This window comes from Erithacus rubecula (genome assembly GCF_903797595.1).
Source record: "Erithacus rubecula genome assembly, chromosome: 1".
Taxonomy (NCBI): Eukaryota; Metazoa; Chordata; class Aves; order Passeriformes; family Muscicapidae; genus Erithacus; species Erithacus rubecula.
This window is the reverse complement of record NC_136658.1, coordinates 13,967,122-13,988,975: the sequence shown is the minus strand read 5'-3', so window position 1 is coordinate 13,988,975 and position 21,854 is coordinate 13,967,122. Positions and strand designations below refer to the sequence as shown.

The following is a 21,854-nucleotide window of genomic DNA, read 5'->3' as shown; positions in this document are numbered from 1 at the left end:
ATTATTTATGGGAAGAGAAGGAGTGCTTTTTCTGAGCCTTTCTGCTCTGTCAGTTGCAATAAATATCAATCTAAGAGTGTGTTTAAAGCTTGCATGCTCTGCCTGGGAGACAAGAACTCTGCCTTTTTCCATCATCTCTCAATTAAATACCTGCTTAATACATTTGTCCCTAGCATGTTTTATTTTTCAATTAAGTTTGGAACAACTCCAAAGGAAGAAGTATTTGCAGATAGCCTCATTTTTAAATGAGACAAATGATTTACCCAGCAGGATACAAATGGCTTGGAGGGGCTGTAAAGATTTGCTGTGGGCACAAAATTGCATTGTGACAACAAATCCTCCTCCTAGTTCTTCACAGAAGACTTATAAAAGTGGTGCTTCTATTTTTTAGTTCCTAAATTTACTGCCTGGGAGCTTTTTTTTCTTTAAGAAAGGGATTGCTGTGCACACTTTTGTGGGCTTGGCAGGGAGGTCTGGCATGGGTGATGCATGCAGAGACTGTGCAGTGGAGGAATATTTTTATTCAATTCTATGTTTATGGTACCTTTCTTGGGAAGTGGGTTTCCATGATCCAGATATATTTTTAAGGCTATTTACAGCCACATTACAATGGCACCATCCTCTAGGTCTCTCTGTCCACGTGAGCAGCACTGTCTCTGAGCAAGGGGCCCATTTGCAGCCTCCTCCAGATGTTTCAGGATGGGCCTGGAGGTGCCAAACAAACCCAGGATACCAGATTCCTGGATAGTAACATCCCATCAGCTTCAGAAACCACGACAATGCAAGATGCTCCCCAAAATGGGAATAGGCTCTGAGTCTCTTCTGTGGTTTTTCTCCCAGCCTGTGCAGCTCTCCAGGCTTTGATTGCTGCACACAATATTTCTAGAGCACCTTTGCTGTGCACATAGCCTGGGATTTTCTTTCTCCTGTGAGTGTGAATGGTGTGTCTCCCTGATATTTTTGGTGTGCTCAGCATGATGCTTTTGGTGGAGCACAGTGGGACCCTGTGGAGATGAGCACTTTTGATATAAAGACACAACCCATTTGGTCTGAGCTTTGCTTTCAGAGCTTTACACTCTGTGCAAACACTGGAGGAGCCCTTGAAAAGAACCAATTAATTATAAAACAATCTTCTTCCACACCATGCTTTCTCACTGTTTTCCATATAAAGCTTTCCTAAGCCATCCTTGCCCTTTTTTACTGCACTGTGGCAGCTTTGGTGTGGACAGCATTGTACCTGCAGACTGCTAGTTGCTTCATTCACTCTTAGCAGCCCTTGTTTTTGAGTAATTAGAGGGATTTCACAATAGAGCCATCTCTTCCAGTGCCTTCTGGTGTCTCTTCCCTATCCTCCCCCAAGGCAGTTTTGGTGGTTCAGTTACTCCAGATTTGGTACCATGGGACTAATCAAGTTGTTACAGAGCTGGAGTCAGTGAGTCCTCACCATTACATTATTGATGCTTAAGTGGTTCTGGCAGTTTCCCAAGCTTGGGGTGGAAAAATGCATAGCATTTTTTTATTTCCTGCAATTCATCTAACTTTTGTGTCTCCTTCTGGTAGGGATAGCTTCTAAAGAAAGATATGTTAACTGAAAGTGGAATGAATTGAGTGTTACACTGTTAAAAGTGATAAACTTTAATGGCCCTTATTCTGCTGTTCATTCCACCAGCACAGTCCCAGTGACTTGTGCTGGTGTGTTGTATGGTTTCCTAAGAAGAAGCATGGGCATCCTAAGCTTTGTCTTTTCCCAAAGAAGCTTTGGGAAAGCTTCCAGTTCTCCCATGAAATTATCTGCTCATCCCACTTTAGTCACAGTCACAGAAGGGTTTGGGTTGGAAGGGACCTTTAAAGATCACCCAATTCCATCCCCTGCCATGGACAAGGACACTTTCCACTAGACCAGGTTACTCCAAGCCACATCCAGCCTGTCCTTGGACACTTCAGGGCTGGGGCAGCAACAGCTGCTCAGGGCAACCTGTGCCAGGGCCTGACCACCTCACAGGGAGGAATTTCTTCCTAATATCTAATCTAAATCACCCTTCTTTCAGTTTAAACTCCTTCTGCCTTGTCCTAGATTTTCATGGTGCTTTTTAGCACAACCTTCCTCACAGCACCCAGGGCAATTTCAATGGAATAGTCCACATTTCCTCTCCAGTAATTCCACATATATTATGCAAACTCTGCACCTTAATGTCTACAGCACAAACTGATTTTATAACTGGATTTTGCAGCCTTTGCAATAACATAGCATTTAAGGGTAATGATGGGAGGGGAAATCCAACTCAGCCTTTCTCTTAGCTCAGTAATCCTTTATCTTAAGATCTTTGCTCAAGCCTCAGCTCTCTTTTTTCATCTACTTAGTTCCCACCCAGATCTGTTATGGTTTTTCCAGTAAAAAAGAATTACAGCCTCTTAATTTCAACTACAGAAATGTTTAATAGCAGCATTGCACAGGAAGGCATCCATTGACAAGCAGAATTCAGTCAAAGCCAGTGACTAGTTGTCACTTTTGAATGTTAAAAAATACTTTAGATTCATTATACATATGAAATTTTGTAAAGAAATAGGACAACCTCAAATACACACCCATAAGCAGGGGCTGGTGATTGGACCAAATGTAGGTTAATCTGCATTCATCCACATCTGTATTGCATTATTCAAGGCTGTGTAGTTGTCACACTACCTATGATGTGTGCAGCACATCTCACTGTCCCTGACATGTGTTACACACTTGGGACATGGCTGGAAATGGGGAAATGCAGCTCATCAAACTGCAGAAATATTTGCTGTGGAATAGTCATCATGTTGGACCTGTCACCCCAGTGGATGGATTCAAGGGTTTTCTGCCAGAGTAGTTCTTGCAAAAAATATCTACAACAATATTTTTATTACTATGCATTTCATATACTGTATGTAAATATTGTTGTAGTATATATAAAAGTTATGTATTTTATTAGTATTATATATTGTTTTTTATTATTTTTTAATAATAAATATAAACCATTACCTGATATGGGCCAGCTGATCTAGTAGAAAATATCCCTGCTTATTTCAGGAAAAGTGGACTATATGATCTTTCCCTTCCAACCCAAAGTATTTCATACTTCTATGATTTTAAACCTCTGCACAGTGGGAGTGCCACTAGAAGATATGCCTTGAGGATGGATAAAGCAATTTGAATTCTCCTTCTATTTCCAAGAATAGGATATTATGCACCCAAAGCATATGTAAATACAAGAAGTTTGGATTATATACAAGTCAAGTGTATTTGACTTTGTACACTAGAATGGGATAAAATTGGGTGTCTTTGGACATGCATGTGTGATTTGCTTTCACAGGAGGTAGTTTTGGCTTGGAGACTCTGAGATGTTAAAACATAAGATCACTTCCATGGTTGTTACAGCAGCTCTGATCTGAGCTGCCAACTTGTCTATCCTGTAGGCATCCATTGTTGTGAGAGCAGTTGGAGCTGTGACCTCACATCTGTGTCTCCCTCAGCTCTGCAGGGTCACTGAGGGTGGACACAGGGATGATGCCAGGTGGCTGCAGCATTAGATGATAAATTTACCTGCCATGAGCAGCGTGGACAGAAGAAGTAGGTGGTATTCAAAGCTCTCTTTGCTTTGGACTTTCAGCTGTGTGTCACTGCTCCAGCCCAGTGCAAGGAAAAACTCAATTACCACAGGTCAAGGCTCTGGGGAGACCTTGGAACCTCTTCTAGTACTTAAAAGGGCTCCAAGAGAGGTGGAGAGGGACTTTGGACAAGGAGCAACAGGTTGAGAGGGAATTGCTTTACACTGACAGAGGGCAGGGTTAGGTGGGATATTGGGAAGAAATTCATCCCAGTGAGGGTGGCAAGGCTAGAATTGCTTTCATATATTAACTGAAACTCAGATTGTGATGTCTCTATTTTGACACAAATTGAGGAGAGGACACTCTTCTAATGAGTTGTCTCCTCTAAAAGGGTTCCAACAATCCCTTTCCACTAACAGGAAATGAATATTAATGGATGAAAAAAACAAACCAAATGGTTTATTAACAAACAGAATGCCCACAAGGCAGAGGGGAAAAAAAGTAAATAACTGTTAAATATTAAAGTGTTAGATCACTCCAGGAAAAAATGCTCGCTCACAATATGCAGTACAGAACAGTGCCAGCTTCTCTCTCAGGATAAAAAAACCAAACAGGAGCTTCACACAGCTGTTTGAGCAGCAGATGAAAATTTGGTGACTGTCTGGTGTTAACCTCCTTTCCATGGCAGACAAAGCAGCTGGGCTGGAGCCTCTTGGTGTGCTTTCTCTCCCCATTTCAGTTTCCCAAAGTTTGGGGGCTGGAACAGATGACCTGGCTCCTGCTGCTGTTGGTTGAGCTTCTCTGGTCTGAGATTGCAGCTGCCCAGGTCACCTTCAGGCAGGGAAAGATTGCTGCTACAGCTTCTCCAAGGCCAGGGAAGGGAAAAGATTCTCACCTGGGCCAACAAAACCAAGCTAGCCAAGCAAAACCAGACCACACAGGGTCATGGAATGCCTGGCTAGCAAGGCTTTGAAAAAAACCACCCAAAGACACCAAATGTTATGGTTTTGAGAGCAAAACCAGTGAGAGATTCCAAGTCAGAAATACAATTTAATAGGAAAAAAAGAGAAAAATAAAATACATGCAATAGTACAAAAGAAAAACCACTGACAGAGTCAGAATACAGCCTGAACTCCCTGCTATCTAGGGTGGTGGGTAGCAGTCCAGATGAAGTGGTCTTGTTGAAGCAGTGATCCTGTAAAAATCCTGGCAGTGATCCTGGTAGCTCTTGTCCTCTGGAAACCAGTGGGTAAGGGCAACTTTGGTGTTCCAAATCTGTTTTTATCTAGGTAGGAAATGCTTGGCTCCTCCCCCTGGGTGGAGCATCTCCTAATGGGATAATGTAATTTTATCAGTCATACAGTGGGACTCAATGAGCCATTAACAGAAGATGCTTTCCTGGAGGAAGGGTAGGTCGTGGGAAAGATAAAGATAATTGCCCCACCTGGTTTTAACAGGTGGCCCATTAACAGAGGATATCTCCCATGGAGATAAGAATCACTGCCCCACCTGGTTTCAGCAGATGGTGATAGAATACATATCTTTGGGCATATTGTAGCCTAGGACACCAAAACTCCCCACTCCCCAGAACTGCACACATCCAGGGCTGGGCCTTAGAGATGCAGTGACATTTTGGAGCATAAAGCAGAGGATCATGGAGTAGACCATCGTCATAAAACACTCCAAGACATGTGACTACCCAATTGCTTCATTTTTCATGTAAATGGTTAAATTTTAGGATGCCTGCCCAATCAGCATTTACAGGATATTGAGATACAATCATAAAGTAGCTACTGCAGTGAGGAGCAAATAATATTGCCCAAATAATCTAAGGAGTGGCAAAATAATATAGCTGCTATTTAATTTTTACCATCTTCTTCCTTTACCCACTTTACTGCTTAATCTATTTCTACTCCCATGTGAGTAATTACAGCCATACAGACTAGAAATGAAATCTAAGAACACTAAGGAAGAAGGGAAGCAATGATTCCCTGCAGGAAGCAGCAAAATACAGCAAGTCAAATTATATTGCTGTGACAGAAAAGCTCTTTTCAACAATGATGCTCTGACCTTTCTACAGGGAGACCCATCCTTCTGTATCCATGATTTGGATGATAATTGAGGAAATCCAGACAAAATCCCAGGCACCACCCATCTCCATCTTTTGCCTCAAGGGCAGACCTTGCAGTTTCCATGCAGTGGACTGCATAATCATCTGTTGGAGAAGGGCTGGGATTTAGGAAACAGGAGCTGGTCATGGCTCAAGCAGCTTCACAGCAGAGCTTCCCATAAAGTCTGGGAAGGAAGGTTCCCCAGCAGTGCCTGCCCAGCCCTATGAGAGCAATTGGACTTAATGAACTCCCCCCTAGCAGTGTGGAGGACACTGGCACAGGTTTCCAGGGAAGCTGTGGCTATCCCATCCCTGGAAGTGCTCAAGGGCAGGCTGTGTGGGACTTGGGGCAAACTGGTGTAGTGGAAGGTGTCTGTGCCCATGGCAGGGCAATTGGAGTGACATGAGTTTTAAAGTCCTTTCAGCCATTCTAGTATTCTATGAATTTGGACCAGAGGTGTTGTCAGTGGTGCCAGTCAGTGAGATTCACTTGTCCTTCATCTCCTCGGGCAGTAACTCTTCATTTCTTAACCAACCATCTGTCCTGTCTTTGATGAAAGTTGATGCTTTTGGCTTCTCTCCTCATCCTGCTGCTGGACCTCCACCAAGGACTGATGACACTGAATTTGTGGAATGCAATGGCTCCATTTGACCTTAAAAAGCTTCATTTCCCTAGCACATTTTATGTACCAGGTTCTCCTCTTACAAGTCACACCATGGATTCACATGGATTCAATGACCACTTTTGCAGTATGAAGCTCTGATCCAGGAAGTTTTTTATTGTCCATATTTACATCCATGGGCCTCTATGCATGTGCTGAAGTTTTCTGAAGAACTGAAATAATGCATTTTTAGTTCATCTGCAATTTGTGTTTTCAGATACTTTATGTGAGGTGTGGAGACATCTCTCTGCCAAGAATCCCAGTAGAACCAAAGGCTCACAGGCCATCAGATGAGGGTTGTTCAGCCTTGGCACAGGCTGCCCAGGGCAGTGGTAGAGTCCCCATCCTGGAGGGTTTTAACAGACAGATTTAGCAGGGATGGGCAGATATAGCACTTTTTTTTTTTGGGTTAATGGTGGGCTTGGCAGTGCTGGAGGACTGGCTGGCCTCAATGATCTTAGAGGGCTTTTCCATTCTTAAAGATTCAGTGACTCATTGTGCCCTTTTTGCATGGGGATAAGCAGAGGCAGGCAGCTGCCTGTTTCTCTGCATGCCATTAGATTTTGAATTCATTGCAGTCGCCATGAATTGCACTAAAAGATCTTTGCACTTAGAGAAGAATTTCCAATGCTATGTTGTCTTTGCAATGTCTTCCACTTTTCCTAACATGAAGGTTTCTTCTCAGGGGTTTTTATCCCTGAGACCCTAATAGATGAGCCCACTTAATTCACTTGTCCTTATTTCTGTGCAGTGCTCTGTGTTGTCTTGAACAGAGAGTCAGATATGGGATACTCTTTGGCTCAGCAAATTCTCAAAATCTGTCGATAAAGAAGCTGTTGTCTCAAAGCATTCATACTGTGAATTGCTTTGTTTGTTTAACTGTGTGGCAAATTTTACAGTCCTCTGTCCTTTTGGAGGACAAGGGGACTGAGTTGCTGCTCCTAGACCAACCCACTGGAGAACAGACCTACAGGCAATTAAAGGGAATGTTGGCAGAACTTTGACCTGATCCTGACCCATTTTCCAGGGGTGAACATGACATTTACAGATGGATTATTTCCAGCAAGCTCAGGCTATGATCAGCCTGGGGGCTTTTCCAGCAGGCTGCATGGGCTGGCTTCCTTGGTGACACCAACATTGAGTTCATCATCTGTGCAGGCTTAAGCCTGAATGGAGACAACATGAAAACTACTACAATGAATGGCCAACATGTGTCCCTTCCTTAGCAGGGCCCATGAGTTTATAATACACAGGGAAATTCAGAGTGGTATAAACTGGCTGTGATTCACACTAGGAGGTGTCAGTACTGTTTGGTTTAACCTCTCTCCAGATCCCCAGATACACCTTTTCCTGGTTTCTGGGATTTCTGCTGTGGGATCTCCCAGTATTAGGCTGCTCAGAGTCCATGCTGTTCCCTTTGGCAGGGGTTTAGCTGCCAGGAGATGGGGATGGCTTTGAGCTCCTGAGCTGTTGCAGATGCCTTGGATAAAAGATAGATATCCTTGATCAGGCTCAGACTATGTTCCTCCTGTGGCTGGGAGTACAGGGAGCTGGAGGCTGTAGGGCAGAAGGTGAAGGCAGCAGTGGAAAGAATTGAACAATCCTGGGGTGCCAGTGTTTTCCCCTGGTCTATAAGGTAGATTTTATGTGACAAAGCTGCCTAGATGTGCCACTTAGTATGAGCTAAGGATTTATCTCACCTTTTGCATCATACATGCACCTCTCCACACTGGCTGGGATGTTACCCTTAGAGTTACCCACATGTATCTCATTCAGCTCTTTGACCTTCTGTAGTGTTCACCATCACCTTCAGTCCTGGTTTTCTAACATTTCAATCATGACAGCCTGCACAATAATTCTTCCTCCTTGAAAGCCCACATTCCATGGTCCTCAGGCAGTGCAATATCCATTATTTGGGGGCTGCTGACTCAAACAGCTTTTATAAATGGATGGCTTCATGGTTGTGCTCTGCCAAATGACTTGGTTTCATCCTTTCCAGTTCATTGATTGTCTTGCTCATAACCTCCTTCAGCAGTGCCAAAGTCACCTTCTTGAAGGCTCAGTACTTTTCTCCTCTTTTGTGCCAGTGCTGTGCTTGATGGGCTCTCACCAGAGGTCTTTAGAGATACTGGTCCCTCCCCATCCTGCTCACATTCACTCCATTGTCCATTGTTCAAATTAATTCATTAATATATTTCATATTGTTTTAGTCTTTGTACACAATTGGTTTATCTAAACAGACTTGCTCTCTGTACATATGTATATATGTGTGTGTGTGTGCATATCTGCAAGTCTTAGAGGTTAATTATTAATGCTTGGGGAAAAAATAATCTTGACCACCAGGAGCCTCTTTGTACCATTCACAGCCTCACTGAAGCTTTACAGTAAATTATTGTGTACAGGATAATAGCACAAGCATTAGAGGATAAATCTGTCATGAAGCCTCCATGTAGGAGTTGGAGATGGGGCACTGGATGCAGCAGGCAGTGACAAAAGTGTTCTTACACTTGTAGTGGCAAATTTGTATGTTGAAAAGACCATTGAAAACAGGAGCTGGAATTGACCTTTTAACTAAAGGAGTTGGGGTGGAAAGTGAAATTAAATGGCTGAATCACAGAGTCACAGACTGGTTGGGGTTGGAAGGGACATTAAAGATCATCTTGTTTTAGCCCCCTGCCATGGGCAGAGATATTTTATACTAGACCAGGCTGCTCTGAGCCCCATCCAATCTGGCCTTGAACACTACCAGGGATGGGGCAGCCAGAGCTTCTCTGGGAAACCTGTGCCAGGGCCTGACCACCCTCACAGGGAAGAATTTCTTCCCAATATCCCATGTAACCTCAGTGGGAAGCCATTCCCCTTGTCCTGTCACTCCAGCTCCTTGTCCAAAGTCCCTCTCCAGGTCACTTGGACCCTCTTTAGGCACTGGCAGGGGCTCTGAGGTCTCTCAGAGCCTTTTCCAGGTGAAAACCCTCAGCTCTCCAGCCTGTCTCCAGAGCAGAGGGATCCCAGCCCTTGCTGCATCTCCATGGCCTCCAAACTCATTCCAGCAGCTCCAGTATCTTAGGGTGTTGTGTGCCAGTAAAACACCAGGTGAAACAAGGAATCACTCCAGCCCAGAAATTTAGAATTTTATTTCTCTGCCAAGCAAGAGCACACTGCACTCTTCACTATTGCATGAGGCACCTCAGCATGGGGCAGCTTCCCTTGCTGCTGGAAATGGGCTAGGAGGCAGGTTTTGGCTCTTGCAGAGCAGTAACCATTGATCAGGCTGTTTGCAGGAGGATGCACCTGTTTGTGCTGAGTCCAAATGTATTTCTTTCTGTTCACATTAGAAAAGAGAACAGCTTTTGGATCAAAACACAAGCCTGCTGCTCACCTGAGCAATCCTTTCTGAGCAGAATTTGCCTGGAATCCATGTAGTCCAGTATCTTCAGCCAATCACAGCCAGCACCAGACAACCAGAGGGGGCTTGGAGGAGATTCCTACACCAAGGAGCAACTCCTGCTTTGGCTCATGGTTCTTCAGGAGCAGTTAAATGCTGAAGACATCTCTGAATACTCTTGATTTTGATATCCATCTAAACAGCCATGCCTTAATTAAATCTCATTGTATACTGAAGTTCAGTGTCCTCCTTTGGAGTTGACTTCAACCAGACATTATTATGGTTTTTGGGTTTCCCACTACTTCATTTCACCAAACTCTCTTTTCCTGTTTTAAGAGCAGGAGAATACTTAAGAGTTAGTGAAATGTATTCCAGAAAGGCAAAATAATTTGAAAATCCCAGACATATTTTCTGCTTAGTTGATTCAAATGTATCTTTTTGTTTAGAGAAATGTTAAAGAGAAATCTGATGTTCTGAAATAGTCCTTGTGAAGCACTTTGATATTTTGCTTCATAAGAGGATTCATAGTATTTGGTGTTGTCTTGAGTAGAATAAGGGGAAAAAATGGATGAAAAAGAATTAAAGAAACTGAAAAAGAAACTTAAAGTTTCATTTTAGAATTAATTAAATGCTTCAGGCCTAACATTTTGTAAAGCTTTTCTTTTTTTTCAGTGAAATATCTGAATATTTTTCTTTTTACATTGATATTATCTTTTCCAGATTAAGCTAGAAATATCCCTCCTGTGGAGGATTCCACCATGAAGTCCCCCTTTTTTCTCCTTTTTCTGCATAATTCATTTTTGTGTGTGTGTACATCAAGAAGAGGGAATTGGCCTGGCTCAGTGCCTGCAGAGCTGCTGTCAGCAGCATACATTGAACACCCTGTGCTGCTGATGATCAAATGTAGCCTCTCTTTAAAGTCCCTCAAGGAAGGTGGAAACTTGAATGGTGAAACCTTGCCCTGTTCTGTCCTTCCTTCCCCCTTTTGTCTTTCCTTTGACATCAGTAGATAAGGGCAGTCTGTGCCTACACAGGACTGGACAAGCATCTCCAGAGACAACTGGGGACTCATTTCAACCCCAGTGTGCCCTGGCTGGGCTGAAAGAGAATGTTCAGGTCACTTCACCTTGCCACCACCTTCAGCAACCCTCAGTCAAAGGGAAAATGCAATTAAAACAACCAGGCTGGACAAAGCCTCATGCAAGAGCAGTGTGGTGCTCACTGATACATGTGGAGATTTTGGCTTTAATGGATATGGATCAGGCCACCACCACCTCCCCAGGCTACTGTTATCTGATGAGATCTGCTGCCTTTGCATTTGTAATGCATCTATCTGCCCTGCCCTATGTTCTGGTCTGTAGATGGATAAACTCTCTCTACCCTCACTGGGAAATTTTCCTGTTGAATGTGGCTTGCAAAAGGTCACCTGCTAATACTCTTTTCCACTGAGTTTTATTTCAAGTTTCATTTCAGGTCAGCACTGGGTTCCCTGTCAATTCTAATTATTCATTGTAAGGCTGGGACCAGAACTAGGCAGAAAATTAGGAGATGTAATTTGCTGCTATTTCACTTCAACCCTCCATTTCATGTGAAGAGAGCAGTTCTTAAAACCTTCCTCAGTGAAATTAAGAGCATTGAAAATCCCTTGGATGAAGAATTCCAGAGCTGGACTAAGCTGTGCCTGTTGGTTACATCCAGCTGGTCCATGGTTCATACTTGCTGCTTAAGCAAAGGTTTAAGTGACACTGACCTCTTTTAGGAGGGGTTCTAGCACATTCCTTGAATACTTTCATTTGGTGTGCAGAATTCTTCAAAGGTCCAGACACCACTATGACCTGCTGTTCTGAAAATAAAAGGGAAGTAACATTTTGAGGGTTTATTTCAGTTTGCAGAAGGTTTTTGTAACTTTTGGGCAGCTTCCCCACAAATTGGCCTTGGAATGCTAAATAATAATAAGGGAAGTGTTAGAATGACAGAATCTTTCTCCAAACCAGCATAAGTTTTAGTGTTATAGGAGCAACCTTAGAGTACAGATATTTTTAATATACCCAGAATATTTTTTTTATTAACTCTTAAAGATGCTAATTTTCCTCTCACTTCTTCACTGCATATAAGAAGTATTTAAATAACACAACATCTCAAAGTGGCATAAAGATCCTGGAGAATCAGACCAGTTCCAGATGACCAATCACAGAATGGTTTGGGTTTGAAAGGACCTTAAAGACCATCCAGTTCCAACTCCCTTCCATGGGCAGGGACACCTTCCATGAGACCAGGCTGCTCCAAGTCCTGTCCAGCCTGACCTTGAGCACTTCCAGCAATAGGGAATTGCACAGGAAGTACAGTGCAGCTGCCTGGAGAGAGTGTAGCTGTGCCATGCACTCTTTGGACAACACGACTTCATGGTGACATTGAACAGTATCAGACACACATTTGATTGAGAGTCATCACACCTGGAAGGGGATTTAGGTGACCTTCCTGAGACATCCCCTCCATCCCTGCCAGCAATAGGGATGCAGACACCAGCAGGGCACCTTCATACTTTGCATTAGGAAATTCCCTGTGCCTGACACTCAAACATGGTGATGCAGGTTGCAAGGTTGCTAGCACACTCTTGGCTGCAATTCTGGCCTGTTGCAACTGATGCTTTTCCAAGCAATTGTTGAGTTGGATTCAGGAGCTGGCATATTCCAATGGCTCTTCCCAATAGGTTGTTTTCCCCTCACTCATCTGTGATAGAGAAGGAGAGTCTTAGGAATTAGTTCTCATTAACCATGTTGAGTTTCTGTGCCCTAATACAATCAGCAGAGAATAGCCTGTGTCTATTCTAGAAACAGTTATTTAAATTTGTGTTGCCTGAATATCACAATAGGCTTTGAGACCAGCCTGTTGCACCAGCTGCAGCTGTAATAAATGGTCAGAGATTCTCTCCTCCTTCTGCAGCAGCTCTGGATGGCAGCTATGGAGAACTGGACACACTGGGTGTTTCAGTGATCTGCTGGAAAGTGTCCCTACCTGTGCCAGGGCAGCTGGAACGACATGAGCTTAAAAGTCCCTTTCAAATCAAACCAGTCTGATTCTGTGTATGTGGTAAGAATGGGGAGTGGCTGGTCCATCCCAGGTGTGGTAGGACTCCATATGAACATGGTCCACAGCTTCTGGAGGCAACCCACTATTTCTAGATGTGCACTGAATCCATGTGGCATACTGACATTTAGAATTTCTTTGTCAGCAAGGTGTGGTATTTCTGGATTGATTGCCTTCTGTCCTCCATTTCCAGAGGCTGGGGCTGAGCTATTCCAGAGCTGGCAGACACAGAGTGTCAGGGTGCATACACCTAAGAATGGCTGCTGTTCTGTTATTTGCAAAGGCTCATCTTGGGAGACATAAAGTATTCAAGGGTCAAGTCCAATCACCAAGAACAGTGGAGCTGAGTACTGACAGAATTGTTGTATCTGCATTCAGAGCAGCAAAGCAAGGATGGAGACAGGCAGTCTCATTTTTCAGTCAGATGAGACTGATTGTTGCATTAAGAGCCCAGCTCTGTTGCAGAAATGCATTCCCTGACAGCCCACAGGGAGGACAGTGCTTTTCTGTGCCTTTGCAGAGATCACAGGGGGTTGGGGGGAAAGCCTGTCACTGCCTGCATGTTTATGTTTGCATAATACATCTGCTAATGAAGTTACCAGGCACTATGGTAACAAATGCAGTACACTGCTTCAGCGCTCATTCTGTATAAACCAGCATTCTACAAGCAGCAGAATGAATAAATCCTGGTTTGTGTTCTGCCTTTAAAACCCACTCCCTGCATCCACAGTACAACAGCCTTTGTCCTTTGTCTCTGGTTCTGTAGATGCAACCTGTGCTTGGTCTTGCTGGTTGACCTGGTGATCCGGGGGGCTGTTTGTTCAGCTGTCCTCAGAAAGAGTGAGAAATAGGAATTTTACCTCTTTCCCTCAGCTGCAGAACTTCATTTGGATGTTCCCCATGTGCCCATTCACTGATCTTGAGGAAAGTTATTGTGATTTTCATCTCTGAGATTTCTACTTCTGCCACAAATACAGTAGAAAATAGCTAATGGGTTTTGAAGTCATTAGGAAAGAAATCTGAGAGACAGATTGGCAGAGAGAATTAGCCCACCAATTTATTTATTTCCACATATTGAAAATATGTAGTCTGCTTTGTAACAAAAGTGGATCCTAGGAAGATCCTCCTCTGAGGAGTTTGGGATGAACTTTGAGTTTGTCATTCTGTCTTTGAGCCAATTTAAAGGAGAATGCTCTGGAATGGTTTGTCTCCCTTTATAGGTTCTAACAATTCCTTTCTACCAAAGAGGAACATAGCTGAGTAGATAACTGAAAAATAACAGTTTACTAGCAAGCTGCAACAGGCAAAAATAACAGATAAATAGAAACAAAATTGGTAAATGTTATGGACTTCCCCCAGAACAAAAAGATACCCAAAGGGAAAGGTGGTGTCAGTCTTCCCCCCACCCCCTGCTCTGCCTCCTGGACAACTAGAGTTCCCACTGGTGCTCTCTGGATCAAGGAGCTAAAACTCACTGAAGGTCATTGCCTTCCTTGCAGCAAGAGACAGCAGGGCAGGTGGCTGGGCTGGGACAAGTCGTGGTTTTCTGTCCTCAGCCAGCACAGCAGATGACCTTTTGCAGCCTGGCATCCCTGCCTGAGCATCCTCTGATGACATGCACATGTCCATACTTAAGCTTTCCTGATCTCCTGGACTCAATACAGCTGCTTATCTTCCTAGAAGTAAAACCAAATATCCCCATTCTCATTTGACAAATTTGGTTGAAGCTGATTAAGATGTTCAAAAGTATTACAGGAAGGGATTACACAGCCCCTTACACAGAGTTCATTTCCCTAGGGTCTGGGGGTTAGGTTTTCTGGTTTTTTTTCTTTAGGGAATTTTCCTCCATTTCTTGTCATAGACATGGTGAATGAACCTTGATTTAAAAGACAGAAGATGTAGCCAGGGCCTTGGCATATCATTGGAATGATTCTGTGGGAGGGGGAGAAGCAGTGTGGTGGTTTCTTTCCTTGGGATGGGTCTGTTTTCATGTTGTTGCTGCTGTCATTGATATTTGTCTGCTTGTTTCATATTTATATATATTTATATGTGTGTGTATAAATATATATATCTATTTTAGTAAAGAATTGTTATTCCTTTTCCCTTATTTTAGCCTGAGAGCCTATAATTTCAAAGTTATAATAGTAAGGAAGGGATAATAGTTTTCATTTCAGGAAGGTTCCCACCTTCCTAGGCAGACCCTTGTCTTTTAAACCAGTAGTAATCCAGGCTGAAAATTAATTATACAACCCAAAAGTGGTTAAGTAGAACAGGCAGGAGGGGCAGGGTCTGTAACTTAAGAGGGCAAATGCCTTGGAAACTCTGAAATTAAGATAAGAGCTGTGAGCAGCCTGGTCTACTGGAAGGTGTCTCTGCCCATGGAAAGGGGGTGGAATGAGATGAGCTTTAAGGTCCTGACCAACTCAAACCATTCAGCAATTCTGTGATTTCCAAGGAAAGTTTACCCCTTTGCAGAGGGATTGTATCAGCACTGGTAGGATGGATCCTGGCTTGCATTGGAGTTTTAAGGATCTAAACACTGTCTTGCCTGTGTCTGAGCACAACCCCCCAACTTAGCAACTCCTTTAGGGTTTCTCCTTGCCCATTCTCAGGTGAATGGTGAATTTTAGAGAGAAATTGAAATGGTTTGCTTCAAACCTGGAAGGTTGTTGGTGTTGTTTTGGGAAGAACTACAATAAGCAAGAGGACACTGTGGATGGGAAGCAGAATGTGTCCAGAAGACATTGATCCACACTCTCAGCTGTGTTTGGAGCTTTTTCTACCAGAAGCTGCAGCTCTGTCCAGAAGAAATGAAAGATGGTGTTATTTTTGCCCTGTAATTCAGGTATCACTATCAGTTAATAAAGGGAAGCCGTAGCTCACAATGTACTTGATAAACTGCATTCCCTTCTCTGCTTGGGTTTACATCTTAGTTAGTATTGTGTTAATTAGTTATCTGTTAGTCCTAATTATTTATCTGTTAGTATGGAATTAACAAAACTGTTCTGTCTAATAGGTGCAATATAGGTGGAATCACAGCAATCTCCACTTACAGGCATGGCTAAGGAGTGTCCAGAACTGGCTGATTTTAATAGACCACGTTTCATTTTAATTTCTCATAATGTGCCAATAGGTTTTGGATGAGGAAAAAAAGGAATTGTTGGGAGACAGTTTTTATGTAATGGATATAAAATCCATTCCAGAAAGACTTGGTTGAGCAATGCAGAACTCCATCCCCATGTTATCACTGCTCTCCTGTTGGTTTGATTCCTGACCCCTTTTCCTTTTCGATCTCCAGAAATGAGTTCAGACCCTGGATAGATGTCAAGCCCGTGAAAGCGATAAAAGCAAAGAACCAGTACAAGCCTCCAGAGGAGAAAATGACCCATGAAACCAGTTACAGTGCCCAGTTCAAGGGGGAAAGCAGCAAGCCTTCTCCAGCTGATAACAAATACCTGGAGCGCAGGAGGATACGCACTCTCTACAGCGAGCCCTACAAAGAACCTCCCAAGGTGAGACACGGGCAGGAGGGACCAGGGCCACCCTGCTCCTGCTGGGACACCCAGCACAGCAAGGCTGGGCTAGCACAGAGCTCAGGAGAGATGGAGAGGGGCTTTGGGCACGGGCCTGGAGGAGCAGGACAATGGAGAGTGGCTTCCCACTGCCTGTTCTAAGGGATATTGGGCAGAAATTCTTGGCTGTGAGATGGTGAGGGCCTGTGGCTGCCCTGTGCCTGAAAGTGTCCAGTGCCAGATTTGAGGGAGCTTGGAGCAGCCAGGTCTAGTAAAAGATGTCCCAGCCCATGCAGGGGGTAAGGAATGAGATGTTCTTTAAGGAATCTTCCAACCCAAACTGTTCTGTAATTCTGTGGGCTCTAGGACAGCTTGAGGCACTTCAGAGACAATAGTGCCCTATGTGAAACTGTAAAGAAGTGAGGGTAGGGCCAAGATGAAGAGGTTTTTCTATTGTAGTTTCCTATGCGATTATCCAGGCAGCTTTTTCTTCCTCCCTTCAAAACTTTAGGAGCCCCACATTACATATTATGCCAGAAGCCAGACCTCTGTCATTAATTCAGATCATTCCACAGATTTTGACAGTATGCACTTCTGGCTTGGATCAGATGGAGAACATGTGTTGAGAAGGACCTGAGCTGAAATGTCTTCCAGCCTTGTTTTCTAGGACCAGCAGAGGATATGCATATAAAAGGAGTCAGTCTATAAAGTTTTAAATGGAGGACCATAAGTTCCTTAATTTGATGAGTGCTTAGATCTGTGAGGACTGAGAGGGATTGCAGGGCGAGCATGTAGGAGAGGAAAGCTTCTGTTCTCCCTTAATTTTTGTGACTGTCCTTCCTATTTTGGGAAATAAGAATAGTTTCTTGTAGAAACAAGACATTGTTGTGGAATTTTCTCATGTGCCAATTCGTGTCCTGTACCTCAGGTATCCCAAAGTAGTTTTACTCCATTTTGGGAATCTGTTAAGGATGAACAGAGGAGTCCCCTCCTGCAAGAAAGATGGAGACTTATAGCAGCCTCTTTGTCCTGAGCATCATTTCTCTGCTTCCAGTCCAGAGAGAGACAATCCTCTGTGGGTTTGCAAAACCCTTCCTGAAGTCAGAGAAAGATGCAGAAATTGATAAAATGACTGATAATATTCCCTCTCCTATTCACCCTGCTCTATCCTGGTCTGGATACAATGGGCTTTGCTGGCTCCAGGGGCAGTGATTGCAGGGCATCCTGAAAGGAGCTGGCCATTTGCAACTCAGCAAAAGCTCAGCTGCTCCCTGCCTTTGTGGCAGGGCAGAGATGAGCAGATAATAACATCTGTGCTGTTTCAGATCTAAATCCTGTTTTCCACTTTTCCTTGTGTCTCTCCTCCTCTCTCTCTTTCTCCATCTCTGTGTTGTCGTTTTGCCTGTCACCCTCCATGCAGGTGGAAAAGCCTAGCATAAAGCCTTCCAAACCAAAAAAGACCACAACAAGCCATAAACCTCTGAAAAAGGCCAAAGACAAGCAGATTGCATCTGGCCGGGCTGCCAAGAAAAAGAGCGCCGAGACCTCCAACACTGCAAAGCCAGAGGATAAGGAGAAAAGTAAAGAGATGAACAATAAACTGGCTGAGGCAAAAGAGTAAATGTCACTGCACTTTCCTTTCTTTCTCATTTTTTTTCCTTTTCTTTCTTCCTTCCTTCCTTTTTTCTTTTTTTTTTTTTTTTTAATTCCCTTTGATTAAATAAAGGCCACAAAATTAATTAGAGGCTTCTAATCTGCTTTTTGTTCTGATTGTATTAGAAGCTTTTCTGTTTTATTTCCAAGGAGGATTAGGAAATCCTTGTTTCTGAGGTCAGGGTGTTCTGCTTTGCCTGCACAACACGGCTCTGCACAGAGTGAGGGATGTGAGGATGCTTAAGCAGGGTCCTAAGAGATGAAGGTGATGGATCAACAGTGATTACATCCAACAGCTTGTCCCTTTCCTCAGGCTTGGTTCTTCAGTGCTTTGGCAGCATGGAAGTGCCCATTGAGCCGTGGAAAGGCTGTGCTCTCATCCCATGAGGCCTTTTTGGGTTGGCCATTGTTGTGTCATCTCCCACTGGTGTCTACAGCTAAAGGGGTTTGAAGGCAGAGAGGATCAGTTCATTCATGGTGCCATGGATATGCTGTAAATCCACCAAAATCAATGGTGTGGCCAAGAACGATTTCCCCTGGTGACACTGATGGGAATTCTGCTCCAAGAAGCAACAGGAAAGGAGATCCCATGGAAGCAAAGGGCCAAATCCTCCCCAAGGGTAGCTGGGAGTACATCTAGCTGCATCAAGGCAACTTCACTCACCAACAGCACTTGAAGTCCTTGATTTTAAAAAAAAAATGGTGAGGGAAGGTGCAGTGAGCAGTGAAAACTCTGCAAGCACATGGCAGGTTAGGCTAGGTTATCAGCAGGTTGTTCTTCCCTAAGTTATGGATCTTGTTAATTATTCCTGTTTTGTTTTGAATCTTGGTCTGCTTTCTTCACTTCTGGGATGCCAATAGGCAGAGCTAGGTTTCAGAAAGTGGTTTAGTTTGCAGATGTGACCTTCCAAGGGGTAGAGAGAAATGTGTCACCAAGGTTGGCTGGAGCTGTCAGCCCCTGTTGTGTTTGTTCTTCCAGCTGCTTGTGCTCATGTTGGCTCATGAGCATCTCAAGAGGGCCATAAAGAAATTGCTGGGATCCCTAGACTCCCTCCAGACAAGATCTCAGGGTTTCAATTGTATTTACTGTGCTCTTACTCTAGGAAATCCCCACGACCAGTTTGGAAGCCCTAAACACAGCAGGACCATTTGTCAGCCAGTGTGAGCTGGCCCAAGAGAATGGCATTGCATGCCACAGAATCTGGGTCACTGGGTCAGTGGGAGAGTTGTGGTCCCAATCCAAATTTATGTGCCTAACTTCTGGACTGGGTCCTAAATGCATATTAATCTTTATCTCACCAAATGGAGCTGCTGAACCCTCCCACAGCAGAGTGGCTGCAGGTTAAGATGCAGGGTTCTTGTTACTTATTGTGCTCCAAATTTTCTCTCCTAATATGAAGTCCAGCTTGAAACTTCCAGTGGACAATTGGGAAGCACGAAGACAGAGATGGGAAGTAGAGTAGGGAGGTGATGTGTTGCTGTAGAAGTGGTGGAATAAGGAAAGTCTTACTGCTAGGGGTATTTTAGAGATGTGAAACTATCTAGAAGAAAAATTGACGGGTTCGAGGGTGAGGAGTCCAGTTTTTGGGGTTTCATCCCATTAGAATTGGATCTTTTGGAAACATAAGTGAGTGGTGGGCTACAAGGTTGAGTGAAAGTTTCCAGTGAGGAGGAAAGCTCTGTGATATACAGATAGTGACATTTGCTGGCCTTAGTAATGACTAAAAGTTCAGTGTATCATGTGATGTGTCCTGTTTGCCTTGCTAACAGCCTAAACCTTTGAGTATCAGTAAATGTAGTGTTCTGAATTCAGTGGTGTAATTCCAAGCTTAGCTGTGTTAGAACTGTGTGCTATGAGCTAGTCAGGTTGTGTATGTGGAAAATATATATTCATATATAGAAATATATATATATATTTAAACCTCCGCTGTTTAGGAGGAAACCAGGGAAAATCCTCCAGGAAGTAAAACTGTGGAAATCTTTGTGAATGTAGTGCTTTATTTTTTTTTTTTTCCAATTTTTTTTATGTGCATGCCTCATGGAGATGCTGACCTGTCCATACTGATCATTGCTTTTCTGAGTGCTCAGAAGCCCCTGCAGCACTGCTCAGCTCTGTCCCAGAGCAGCTCAACAAAAGGCTTGTGTTGAGCTGGCAGAGACATGTGCTGCTCACTGCTCTTCCTACCTGACACATAAGGGACAACTAGCCAGAGAAGATGAGCTCCCAAGACTTGGTGTGATTCCTTGGCTTTTGAGATGCTTCATGCATCTTCACACTCCTCAGCAATGCCCTTTCCTGCAGGATGTAGCATAAGCTGTGAAGATGATATGTCACAGCAGGCAGAACACATGAGGAAGGTACCAGACAGTTCAAATAGCTCAACACACCAATTTTATCTAAGGATAGACCGTGAAAAACAATTCTTCCTGTTATTTTTCAGCCCTGAGTTTCACATTTAAAGATACACCACACCTGCCACCATTTCACCTGGAATTTGATGAGAATTTTGCCCTTGACTTCAAGGTGAACTAAATTTTCCCCAAGGAACATCACTAAGATGCTCAGACCACCTAATCCAAGTATCTCCATGGCTCTGGATGAACTGCTGATCATCCAGCCTGGGATGGTTTCTTCTTTATGGAGAGCATCCATCACAGTGTTTGAGACATACATGGGGAGTGGTCAGAATATAGCTTTATGTTTCCATAATACATGAAGATTTTTGGTGGTAGGGAGCTTGGAAGTAGAAGATCTTTAAGGTCTCTTCCAACTCCAGCCATTCCATGAGGTCACTACAAAGCTAGGTATGAAGTGTTAGCCAGTGGTTTAAATTCCCTCTCCAGTGAAGGAACTTTCCAAAGGCCATTGAGCTGCCTATTCCTGGCACCTGTCTTTGGGTGGGATGAATGGTCCTTGAAAGTTTTCTTTGCAGAAAGAGCCTGGGAGTCTGGTAAGGCCTGGGTATGTTCCTCTCACATCAACAAAATAGGGATAGAAATCCTGGCTTGTGCTCCATGTGCACCATATCTGCAGCATGCATCCAAGCACACACACACATCCAAGCAGACAGGCTGGCACTGCATTGAACACCAGGAACTACAGCAGAGGCAAGCCTCAGGGTGAAATCCTGCATTGCTGTACCTTCCACAGGCTCTATGCCCATCCAACCCACTCAGGTTTATCAGAAAGGAGACCAAATCTCTGCCATTTCAATTTCATTTTGGGCTCTGAACTCGTCAATCCCACTGGGAAACAGTGCTCTGCTGTTCTGTGTTTCCAGCTACCACAATGCTGATTCTGTTCCACTGCTGATTTGTAATATGTTTTACTTTTCTTGTAAAAAGAGGAAAAAAAAAAAAAAAAGAAATGTTTTGCTTTTTACCCTGTGAGAGTTCCTGTGCTATTGCTTGCTTTCACATTTTCACTGTATTGTACTGTTACTCCTTTCTGCAAAATGGTGCTAATTGCTGACTGAGCTCCTGTTTCCTGACTGCTTTGCACACCAATCACCTGCTTCTTCATCTGCAGCACAGCAGTGCCAAACCTGGCACCCCTGCATTCCACAAACTCTTGCCTCTTGCAGGCAGATAGGAAGTGTCTAATTAATATTTTGTGGCCTGGGTTTGGTTGCATATCACAAACTGTCTCTTGTAACCATGTTAAGCACACCTCCTGGTGCTTTTTCATTGTTGGTATTCTGATGGAAGTCTCACACACGTGCACACACAGACACACACACACATATTAATGTACCGCCAATTGATTGTGACGTGCTTGTGATCTTTGCTTGCTCAAAGGGTTCTTTTTCCAATGATAAATAAATGCTGAAGAGTAATACCACCTCCTTGATCTTGTTTTCTCAATCAGAAGC

General features: G+C 43.7%; 1 protein-coding gene across 1 annotated transcript in view; it reads left to right on the top strand.

The window, feature by feature from the left end:
* Nucleotides 1-21,787, top strand: part of MAP6 (microtubule associated protein 6) — a 35,879-nt gene extending 14,092 nt beyond the window's left edge. The window contains exons 2-3 of the mRNA XM_079299313.1: nucleotides 16,116-16,329; nucleotides 17,750-21,787. Of these exons, the coding sequence (XP_079155439.1) occupies nucleotides 16,116-16,329; nucleotides 17,750-17,950 (415 nt within the window). The 3' untranslated portion in view covers nucleotides 17,951-21,787. The remainder of the gene's footprint in view (nucleotides 1-16,115; nucleotides 16,330-17,749) is intronic.
* The last annotated feature ends 67 nt before the right edge of the window (nucleotides 21,788-21,854 follow it).